The following is a 12,131-nucleotide window of genomic DNA, read 5'->3' as shown; positions in this document are numbered from 1 at the left end:
ATGATAATGTCTGGATTACAATGGAAATTGGACCCAGGGTTCAAGGTCATCAGTAGTGAATTAGCGACAGTGAATCCAAGATGCAGGCAGAGCAGAACACAACTCTGTTGTGACACGTGCCAAAGCCTCGCTGATGTTGAAAGGCTGTTGATATCCGATTCTGCACAAAAGCCAAAAACTGCAGGAGGCAAAGCCCTCTGAAGAAAAGTAGCTACTCTCTATGGCAACCGAAGGCACCTACGGGCATGTTCCTGGTTTCCTGCTGCGTCAGCATGACGTCTCATAATCTGCTTTTAAATGCGTTATTATAAATCAGATAGCTCTGGTTCTAAAATCTGATTGACTTAACTATTGTGAAATACTTTATATGACTGCAGATATTTGTTGAATACTGTATTATTGTGTCAAATATATATGAGATAATCTTTGCTAGTTATGTTGTTCGCGTTGCTAGATAGTTTACTGTTAACAAACTGTATTGCTTAACAGAAATATGTATTGAATGGACAAATATTTAAAGGGTTTTTTAATGATGTTGTTTGACACAATATAGTGAGTTATGATTTTACCCTTTATTAACTCTGTGGATGTTGCTTTAATATGCCAGGTTTCAGCCATGAACTACAAAAAATGTGTAGTACTGTTTTATATGGTAACAGCATTATTTTTTGTGTTCATATGTATTCATTCATTTTCTAATTTTTGCATACTGTTCTCTTTCAGTTTTCCTTTTTATAGTTGGAAACGTCAGAACAGTAGGGTATGCAGCTACTCTGTTATCTTTTAGAAAGAAAATGCTTCAAAAGACAGAAGGCCAATCATAAGACCCAAGGCGTGAATGATAAAGCTGAAGGCGTGAAGGAAAGCCCCAGATCACAGTACAGGTGGTAGTTCTGTCACCTCCAAAGTGTCTGTTACCTCCCCCGCCTCTATTTTCATGCTTCCAGAGTCTGCCACACGTGTTGCTCGTACATGCTGCGCTACTCGTAAATGTATCCAACATTTTTATCCAGCTGGTTTCAGTGCTGTTTGATCAAGTATGGAAACACAGAGATAGATTGAAGCATGTTTTTTTGGCAAATGGGAGGTTACTGTCTCTCTGTCAGAGGGTTTTATGAGCTTTGTTCTGTAAACTGAGCCTGAGGTGATGTGTGTGGTGGCGAGTGGTGGTGGTGGGGGTGACGCCAGGTGTGTCTATGTTGCTGCAACAGTGACAGGTGTGTGTGTGTGTGTGTGTGTGTGTGTGTGTTTCATAAACTTATAATTCAGTGTTACGTTTGCTATCGCTCTCACAGATACTGTAATTTGCTGTCACTGTCATTATAGTAATAGTAATGGTGAATACGCCTGTACCGCTAACAGAATCCTCTTATTTGGGTATCCGTGTGGAAAACAGCAGAGGTATGCAGTTAAATTTGGTAGAAGTTCTTTTTATTTCTTTGTGAAATATGGTTAACATGAAATAAATTAGTACATGAGCAATGTTTTTATCACTGGGGTCTGTTACTGTAGTTCTTGAAATGTTCAGACAATTAAAGGACTGCTTGCCTTTCCACATGTTGTAAAAGTACAGCAGAAGAATTAATGGGTTTACAGTATCTTCTTAATATCAGCAGTTTTTGGATTGTATCCTGTGTTCAGTAATATTTTTAGAAAAGTCCTTTTTTAGCCTTGATATCAGCCCCTATTTTTGGCCATGCCTTTAATGCTGGTTGCTGATGAGAGTGTAGCTGACTCACAACAAATACCCAGATACTAGCTGTTCTCTGCTCCGTGACTCAGACAGACAGGCAGACTCGCTTTGTGTACTTTCAGCATTATTTGCTGTTATTACATTTGCCCTTGGCGTCAGAAATCTCAGCCACAGTGTTGGATCAAAAACTGCTGATAGATGGAAAATCTTTAAACATATGAGCTGTCATCGCAACTATTTCAGTGTTACATTTAGGATTGTAAATTATATTGTTTACAGTGAGCTGTGGAAATGTGCACAGTCCGTTTTTGGTGTCAAAGTCATCACATAAATGTCTAACCAGTAAAAACAGTTCCCGTTTTTTTTACCTCGACATTTTCTTTCTCTGTGCTCAGTCTGCATACATCCTAGATTCCTCTGACTTTGAAAGGTTATCTCTGAGGCATTAGAAGAGCAACACAAGAGCACACTGACTGTTCAGCGCAAGACAAATCCAAGCTCCTGTCATCTAAAACTCTCTTTCCTTACCTTAGCCTATTGTTACCTGGTAAAGTTTATAATAGTCTCCAGGATATGATTCTGCAGACACAGATGGCATTCTTAGATTAACTCTGACGGAGACAGAAATCATATAACAAATATCATTTAGTTGTTTAGATATTGGTTTGATTTATGCAAGAGCAATGTTTTTAATCTGTGCTATTATCAATTTCATGGTAGTTTGTAACAATAAAGTGAAAATAAAAGACTATTACAAGTGGCTTGGAGCAAACGGTTAGTATTGACAGTCTACAGGCTTAGGACAAGGACTGCACTAGCACCCAGTTCAACCAAGCTGGACCTGGTCCAAAGCCTAGCTTCACCCCAGTAGGGTGTCCATTACACGTTTTGCCAGTCTGATCGAACTTTAATAACCCTGATCTCCCTCTGTCAGCGCTTGAAGCCTGAAGCAGAGTCCAGCTTAAAGAACCATCGTGAAAAGGAGGCAGACTAAGTCTGTGGACTCCATATAACACTGAAGAATAGATAAGCAGCTTTGAATGTCTAGTCAGCGGGGCAGAGGCACTCTGCTTTGAGTTCTACTTGAGACTGATAGGAAGGGTGTGGTCAGATGAACTAATTTCCATTCTGATACAGTGCCTTTTTGTACAGTAAATGTTCAGCCCCTAGATATTTAAACACATGCCTTCAATCTTTCTACACATTTTATGCACCAGCATGACTACAGTCATCATTCATGGTCTCCCTGGTGTTATAAAATGTACTTGCTTTTCAAGTTCCTGACTGAGGATTAAAACAGCCTGGTCTCATGGGATATACTTACCTCTGACCACTCTTTTGCAGAGCCACAAATTCGTACCTGCGAGTACGTTTTGCTGCACTTTTAAGAATCAAATGTCCACTGGGGGCGCTAAACAGAAGCATACACTTTAATGTATGCAAATCAGGTAGCTAATGCCACCTCTAACACAGCTTCAGGTCCGTAGCTGTAGCTGTAACTGGGGCTGTTCTCCTATAACATTAGTTTGGTGGATAAAGCAGATTGTCTGAAGATATAATAGAGGGATGGGGGTACTCGTACTGCAGGGCACTAAAAGGAGGCTAGCTAGATAAATCGCCCCTAAATCAGTAGACAGTACCCCCATTTCCACTGTTTGTTGCATACTAAACCTCACTTTAAATATATGTTTGCTGTCATAACAAAATCTATTATATCAGAAGTGGTAACTTTAAGAGAAGGTACTTGTCATTAAATGTTCAAGCAATGCTGTTTTCAAATGAAAAATAAATAAATAAATAAATACTGGGAAAGAATTTATGAAGAATTATTATGTGTTGACAGCACCATTAAACCATGTCACCACAATAAAAATTTGGTGTTGCCATAATTGTCATTTGACATAAATAATTGTGATTTAAGGATTTAAACACCCTTTCTGTGATGAAGTTGAAATACTAATAGTAATAGGAATAGACCTGAATAAACTGAATGAAAACAAAGAATAAAGAATAAAACTTGGCGGAAACTTGTATTTGTCTTTGTTTTACTAGTGTAAAAAAACTGTAGCCACACAAGCTCTAAGGAGGCCATTAAGGCACTTGGTATTGATTGCCAGTTGTGGGATCAATGACAACTGAAGAAGTGCTGACTGTGACAGCGGGTAGCGCACACAGCTGAGAGTAAAGGAGAAGGACTGAGCTGCTAAATGACAGTGGTGTATGTGTGTTTCTTTTCTCTTTGTTTCTAGGAGACCCTGCAGCAGCTGGTGATGATGCCTCTGCCCAATGTGCTGGTGCTTGGCAGGACCCCACTTACTGGTAGGTGTTCTATACAAGCTGACACCAAATGCTGGGTAACAGCCCAACCCCCAACATATGCTATACCTGCTTACGCTGCATTTGCAGCATTATACAGTGAGATGTACCCACAGAGGATTTTCATAAAGGGGTGCTAAGAGTCTTTATGGACTGCAGATCAGCCCTTTAGGTACAGCATCACAGACCTTGAAGCACTCACTTTTAAATAGTTTTTCCAGTGTTAATTTTAGCCAGTGTCTGTTTGCTGTAGAGTTTCCTCTTGTATGATATCTACCACTCATTACCACCTGGAGCGAGTGAAGGCTAACAGATGCTTCCTCCATGTCACGTGAGGGCAAACGTCATTTAAATCTGTTCCGTACACCTTACAGCGCGAGGGGTACAGTTCAGTCTAGGTGACATATCAGAAGCTATTTTGGTTCATTCTTAGAAAAAGGTGGAGCCATTTAAAGCAGCAACATACAGTGAAAGACCTTGGAAGACAAAATGCATGCTTATAGTTAACACCCTTGCTTGTTTCTAGCTTACAAACTCAGTTACATTGCGCTTCAGATACAGATTTGTTTAACCCTTCCAATTTAAGCACATTAGTGTAATGACAGCCGGTGTAATTCACCTTAAAGTTTGGTGATTTTATACAATTTTCCTGTTCCCCCAAATGTAGTTAATATAACTAGCAAGTAATGGAAGCTTATAACCACCAGTTACCTTAGATCACACATTTAGGCTACGTTTACACAGCAGGTAAAAGTGGCCCAAATCCGATTTTCTCCCCAAATCTGATTCTTTTGTTTGGCTGTTCACACTATCTTTTAAAAGTGATCTGTATGTGACATCAGTCTGAACAGATCAGCTCTGAAACCGACCCACACGTGCAAAAGAACAGAGCTTCACGTGTCGCGCTCATCCAGAGGTAAACAGTCATGACGGCCAGAGAATGCCAGTCGCTCCCCGGGCTTCAGTTCCATCTTCATCAGCATCACAGGAGCGATTTAAGTTCCAATGACTGACAGCAACACAATGTGTTTTGAGTTCACCGTAAAAAGGGTACGTTATCGTTATTCAGCCACTTCTTCGGTTCGTGTCCTCGGATTGTTTAAACCGTTCTCTGACTCTGCAGCCTCAGGCTCCCCCGGCCGCGCTCGGCTGTTCCGAAACCTCCTCAAACTCGGAACGGCTGCGATGAATTTCTTCTATTTTTTGGTACAGAAACATCAGCCTAAATATTTATGAGTCTCAGCAGTGCAAGATTATGACGAATATTGAGTTGTACGGACGGAGAAGTCGCATGAATTCCAATCTGGCTGTTCAGACTGAGTCACATTGCCGCAGATTGGATACAGATTTAGTACGGATTTCAGTACCACATGTGAAAGCATCTCAAATCAGAATTGAAAATGTCAGATTTGAGTGCGTTTTTTTGCTGTACACACTGCCACACAGACACACATCTATGTCACATTTGAGGAAAAAGATCGGATTTGGGCCACTTTTACCTGCTGTGAAAATGTAGCCGTAGTCAGGTTAATCTCAGACGTGGTTTCTGCGACTATAGACATACTAATTTGGACAAAAGCGCCTGCAAATTTCACGGTTTAGCTTTGTGATGTATGTACTGCTTTCCATTTTTATAGTACGCACTAACAGTGATGTAATTTAAGTGTAAGCCTGACACAGTCATGAAATGTTAGCTGAAAAATGTTAGCTGCCATATAAGTAATTGCAACTAACACATTTTGTTGTTTTCAGCTGCAGAATTATAGGTACGTAAATATACGTAAAGGTGGCCGGACTGTTTGACTGGCTATATTGCTTTCTAGCTGTCCAAACTTCATAGCTCCCAACTGATGACAGACACAGCCGCCACATTCTAAAGTTATATTCTAATAGTTATTAACAAACTGCAAAAATTCACTTGATTCATTTAATGTTATTTCATAACACTTTTCACTTGCACACATCATTTTCAAATCTGTGAAAGGGATTCTTAGGAGTCACGTAGTGCCGTATTAAAAAAACAACAAAAAAACACATTTTCACATTTCTCTTTGTAGTGAAGTGGGTGTAGCTAATATTTACCGGATGAACACCCAGTACTGTGATTTACATTAGACTGTATTAGTCTTGTGTGATGTGTGCCTCAGCGGCTTTGCAGAACAGTTGTGCCCCATCAGAAAGTGGTTGGCCATGTGGCTTTTATTACGTGGCTATTAGAGCCTGGTGGGGGATGGGAGCATTATCAGCTCAGTGGGAATCCACCCTGGGCTATGAGGAGTTAGATCCTGATGAAATCTCACTTCTCTCTCTCTCTCACTGTCTCACTCTCTCACTCACTCTTTGTCTCTGTATTTTTTTCTCTCTCTCGCACACGCATACATATTCTTAGTTTCTTCCGGTCTGTCTCAGTCTTGCTCTTAGTCTCTCTCTCTTGCTCTTTGTCTCTCTTTCACACTTGCCCTTAATCTCTCTCTCTCTCTCTCTCTCTCTCTCTCTCTCTCTCTCTCTCTCACTCTTGCTCTTAGTCTCTCTCTCTCTCTCTCTCTCTCTCTCTCTCTCTCTCTCTCTCTCTCTGATGCGCACTCTCTTTTACCTTTTCCCATCCACCATTTGAAATAGAAGTGTGTCATGAAACAGCCAGACTGTCCTTGCTGGTTGATCTTGTCATCTTACCCTTATGTAGCAGCTTTACTCACTCACTCTGGACTGCATTGACTCACATGGCTGTCTGACAGGTGTCCTGTTTACTTGTTTTTAGATCCACACCAACAACTGGGTAGGACAGAATCGCTGAGTCATGACAGGTGCACTTTAGTTGTAGTGTCAGCACAAAGGAAGTGTGGATCAACACCAAGGTAGCCGGAGAATTGAATTGTCTTAAGAATATTTCCAGTTACTGTGCAGAATAAGCATCAGATGTCAGCGTAGCTCACATGCCAAATGCTTTTACAGCAATACACAGTTTACACAATTTTCCCCTTGGTTTAAATGTAGTCGATCAGCCAGTGGGTCAAGTCTCTGAAGTTTGCTTCTGTAATTTTGCACTCAAGCTGTAGACCACAAGCGCTGTGACATACTGTTCTTCATTCAAATGTACCAAACGTAGAATTAGGCTACAACATTTGTACATGGCATAGCATCAGAAACCAGAAAAGCAAGTCTATTTAAAATTCCTTAACAGCTTAACACAGTTTGAGGCAAGTGTATAATGTCTTAAGCATGCAGTTTGTACAACGCTAACTGGTGAGGTCTAAGCTTGCTAACCATATTAGGCCTAGTAGCTCTAGTGCAAAATTGAAGAAACAAACTTTAGACATCAAACCTACCTTTCCTAATTGATTACATTTGTGTAAAGTGGAAAATCGTGTGATTTAATTTTCTGGCTTTAAGCTCATCTGCTTGGTGTTCCCTTACATTGTTGCTTTTATACACGTTTGTGTCTGAAGCTCAGTGTCTGTGTCTGAAGCAGTAGGAACAAGTAGTGGTCTTAAAGGGGATTGCCATAAATTTGTCTGCATTTCTGAATCATTCATTTGCTAAAATGTGAGCAAAGTCAAACTGGTTGGAATTGAAATGGTGCTTGGCAGAAAATATTTCCAGACTCAGATTTCTTTACAGTGGTGGTGGTAGGAACCAGGGGTCATGATGTTTACAAATATCTACAAATATCAAACTGTCCAGAACCACCAGTGAACCTACCCGTGTCTTCTGAGTTTTATGTGCAGTGTTGAAAGTTGTTACATGTTATTAGATCTGAAGAAATAAGTTTGTTTTGGGTACTCTTGCCGGAGAATGTGTGTACCTCTCTGCCGTGAATGGATTAGGCGTAAAACTGTCTTGGGCATGAAGCAACATATTCATATATATTTTATGTAACATAACTTTGTTTGATAGAAGTATAAGAAATGTTTGATGAGTGTTCGATGTGAGAATAGACAATAGACTCACACTTCCACATGTACTTCAGCAGTGTCTGAAGCGTGGAGTAATACAGTCCCTGTTTGAGTGGAGTGATCTGTGATCTGTTCTCCTGTGACCAAGTGTGAGTGATGAGATAAGTGGCACAACTCACCTCTTTCCGTAGCTTTAACAGCGCTAAATCATGTCTGCCCCTCACAACTGCAGCGCTGTTACAGCACTCGGACAGTCATATTTAAGTATTGGTGCATTCCAAAGCAACAAAAGTGAAACAAAGAAGTGGGTTCATGCAAGTTACCGTGCTGATTTAAATTAAAGTAAACTGAAGATGTGCGGGAGTGGGAGATCGGTAGCTTTCCAAGCTAACTTGAAGCAGCGCTCTGTCACTCGCACAGCACGGCGAGTTGATGTTACTGTAGATCAAACAAGACAAAAAAGCCCTGATTTCAGTTTAAGTGTGCCCAAAAGGAGGACTCTGTTTGTCTATTGCTAGAACCACACTGCAGTAAAGCTTTTACACAGCGAGCGTCAGATAAATTGCAGTTCTTTTGCCCTTTAAACTACTACGACAGAATAGAGAAATACAAGTGTCTGCTAGCTTGTTTGAGTGCTGTGATATACTCTGTTTTCTTTCTTACATTATGAGTATTAAAAAAACTGATGGATAAAGCCAGCTCACCAGAAACGTTCTCCCCTTATCCCCTGACGGATGTTCCGCTGTTTGGCGAGTTTTTGTCATGTTCTGAACATAACGAATAATTTAAAACAGCAATTAACTAGTCAGGAGCAAAAATCAGCCTTCAAGCTTGCAAGAAATAATGATTTGACATTTACCGTGATATGTATCGATATTGACTGATATGAATTTTTTTTTTTATTGTGATAACAGTAACAATTTTTGGCCGTATCGCTCAGCCCTACGCTGACGATATGTACACGATATGTACACATGTGGCCGAGCCCTGGAGAGCACAGGTGTTGCGCATCATGAGCAAGCATGAAGTTGACTGCTGTTTTTTTTTTCTTCTTCATCATAAACATTTATTTGGATATTTTTCATTAGTTTACAGACTTTTGACTGTGTCTTTTATCCTGCTTACAGTTCGTTTAACACTAAATATTGAAACGCAAGCCTGTCGTCACAACAGAAGAAAGTTAGTTTGCTTGGTTGTAACACAGTGATAAAGGACAAATGTGGTTCCTGTGGTAAGCCCTGTTGAGAACCGCTGCGGTAGATGATGCTGTCATTCATGAGGTAATATTGCACACTGACAGTGTAGGCGCAGGCTGAGCAGACCTGCAGGAAACTGGCATTATTAGGCACTGGGGTCCCCCTGAGGGACTGTTTCCTCTTCCTGTTCAGCAGTCATTGTTCACAGGAAGGGGCGGAGCAGGCCAGGGTTAGTCAGTGTCCCTCTGACCCCTTTGTTTCCTGTCAGGATGGGAGGATGGTGACGAAAGAGCTCAGAGAAAAGAACCAGCAGTTCCGTCACACCAGACCCCAGAGAGACCAGGGGTTGTGTCAGGCGAATGTTTTTGCTCCGTTTTAGGAGCTTGTCTCCATCCCTCTCCACTCCTCTCCTCTAAGCCTTCGTGAATAATTCATATACTGCACATTAAAGCAACGGCTCCCTATCTTAAGCTAGCATGTGTGGAAATTTGGATTCCCTTTCCAAGCAGGTGTTTGTGCGTGTGAGCAAGTATCTTTATATTCAGAAATTTAAAACATACACAAAGCAGATCCGCTTTCTTGCCCGCGCAGCTCAGCATGGCTAACTCACATTGTAAGTCAACAGATTCTTTTTATGCCTTACAGTGCTTTGGCCTGCAGTGTTCATTATCACCCCAGTGTCCTTCTCACCGAAAAAAAAAAAAATTCCAGCGCTCATTTCATTTCTAATTTGATTTTAGCACATAACTTAGACAGTGACTAATGTGTTTAAAATTCACTGATCTTCATTCCTCTTGCTTAAACAAAACCTTTTTGAATGTTTAATGAATGTGGATTCACTGTTTAACAGATTGTGAGCAGCCTTCACCAGAATGTATTGCAGAAAAAGAAAAATATATAGCGAAGTTGAGGGTGTTCCACAGAACTGGTGTGTGTTTTTCCATGCACCTATATATATATATAGCCACCCTATCCCAGTCTGGCAGCCATGCTGCTGCATTTGGTGGTAATCCGTGCTGCTTTTGGCCAGGCAGATTTAAATATGGGTCACTGATGGAGAAAACATTCAGGCTTTAGTGTTTTTTCCATAAACATCCTGTCAGCTAAGCTGTTGCCTCTCTGAGTATCCTGTATGTGGACTAGTAAGAGAACAAATTCTGCTTTAGAGACAGGTTTTCTCTATTAGAAATGGCATAGATATATGCCATTTTAGTGAAAATTTTATTTACCGTACTGTGTGAAAGTCTTAGGTACCCAAGACACATTTTCAAAATCTATTTATTTGTAAAGTTTGTGTTTATTTTCTGAGAAAAGTGTTAATATTTGAATAAACAATATGTATAGAATATTAACTAATAATGATTTTTGGATGTCAGTGTATTTGTTTAACCATCTCCAAGCCTCTCCTCGAGGAAGCCCAGTATTATCTGTAGTTAAAAAGCAGCTTCTGGTTTGACCAATCAGTGCTTCAGTAAATTGAGCTCATGATGTAATTGATGATATTAACGAGTCTCTGTGGCGGCTGTGAAGGTGTCAAGGAAAAATATGGACCCAAGAAATTCTTGTTACTTGTTATTGTTTTTATGTTTATTTGATATGAATACGACTTTATTCTGATGTATATTGTGTTAAACTCACTGCTGAGGTAAATTGTTTAAAAACTTGCTTAGATGCCTAAAACTTTCACACAGTGCTGTATGTTTTCTGTATTTTCCAGCACACATCTTTACAGTATTAGTACAGGATGTAGATTTTGCAGGTGCATCTTGCCCACACAGATGCTTCACAGTTTTACTTACACTGTAGTTAAACAGCCCTGCTCTCTAAGCTGTTTGTTTATTTGTAATTGGCCACTCTCTGAGCTCCACCCCTCTGTGCACCAGCAGACTAATCGGAGCCAAGTGGCCCAGTTGGAGGAACCACCTGCCTCTTCCCCTCTGAGGGCACAATCCCTATCTAATTCTGCTGTGTTAACACTTCATCTCCCACAGCAGCTGCCCTGCTGGTCTATCACGTCTCGAGCGCGCTATGACAGCGTCATCCATGCTGTTGATTACTGTGTTCTGCTCTATTACACCTTAGCCTCTTCCGTTACCGCTGTTGTGGACTTTCATATCAAAGTTGTTTCTTTTTCTTGTTCTTTTAATGGCTTCTGTTTGTTATTTTACCGGTAATTCCGAGATTATAATTTAAGATGATGTTTATGTTTTTCTTTGTTTTCAGAGCAAGGCTTGGAAGAAGTGAAGAAGCTGTTGTTGCTGTTACTGGGTTGTGCTGTCCAGGTGAGGCCACAAATGCTCACTAAAGAGCAACTGTGCTTGTAGGTCTCTTAGAAGCTCTAGATTGTATTAAGTGGAAAGTGAAGTACTTGCTAACACCATCAGCGTGACAGGTGGCAGGGGTTGGCAGCAGGCCAATCTTGATATCCGTGCGATACACTGTCTGCAACACGGGAAGGCCGCTCTGCTCTAACCCCTGAACACACACATATATAATAGGTTTACTTATAGTGTGTGAGTAGAGGAGAGCGGGGCACAACCTAATGCTTTTTTATGCCAAATCATTTTAAAATATTTACGAATGATTAATAATGTGTTACAAGCTACCTACATATCTCTGCTAACTTTTTTAGGAGACAGTAGTTTATGGGCAATTCAGCCAAAAGTAGCACAAATGCAAATAAGTTATGTTTAATTTATCTGAGCGGTTTTGATTTTAAGGGGGGTGGGAGGTATGGACTTCTCTTCCTTTGGGAAGCTTAGTAGTAACCCTGTGTTGAAACTAACCCTGTTGTGTAGAGGCTGCATTTGTGACTTTACTCTGACTGGCTCTCATTGTGAGTTGGTGGTATAATCCAAAACCAAGGTGCATTTTATGGCCAAAAGTACATGTACACCCCTCGTAATTATTGACCCACACCCATTGCTAGTATCAGGCACATAGCCATGCAATCTCCACAGATAAACAGTGGCAGAATTCTTCTGAAGAGCTTAGTGTCTTTAAACGTGGCACTGTCATAGGATGCCCCTTTTG

The 12,131-nt window shown here is 40.6% G+C and overlaps 1 protein-coding gene across 11 annotated transcripts in view; it reads left to right on the top strand.

Moving 5' to 3' along the window:
* The window catches only part of LOC108429267 (girdin), a 62,241-nt gene that overhangs the window by 17,341 nt on the left and 32,769 nt on the right, over positions 1 to 12,131 (top strand). For all 11 annotated transcript variants that reach the window (XR_005129412.1, XM_037533083.1, XM_037533082.1 and 8 more), the window contains exons 4-5: positions 3,943 to 4,012; positions 11,322 to 11,380. Coding sequence is in view for 10 of the 11 variants with exons in the window: in XM_037533083.1 (XP_037388980.1) it covers positions 3,943 to 4,012; positions 11,322 to 11,380 (129 nt within the window). In the remaining variant the exon portion in view is untranslated. The remainder of the gene's footprint in view (positions 1 to 3,942; positions 4,013 to 11,321; positions 11,381 to 12,131) is intronic.

The sequence above is a fragment of the Pygocentrus nattereri genome, chromosome 22 (assembly GCF_015220715.1).
Source record: "Pygocentrus nattereri isolate fPygNat1 chromosome 22, fPygNat1.pri, whole genome shotgun sequence".
In the NCBI taxonomy this organism is placed as follows: Eukaryota; Metazoa; Chordata; class Actinopteri; order Characiformes; family Serrasalmidae; genus Pygocentrus; species Pygocentrus nattereri.
The sequence above is the reverse complement of the archived record's forward strand: the minus strand, read 5'-3'. Positions and strand labels throughout refer to the sequence as shown.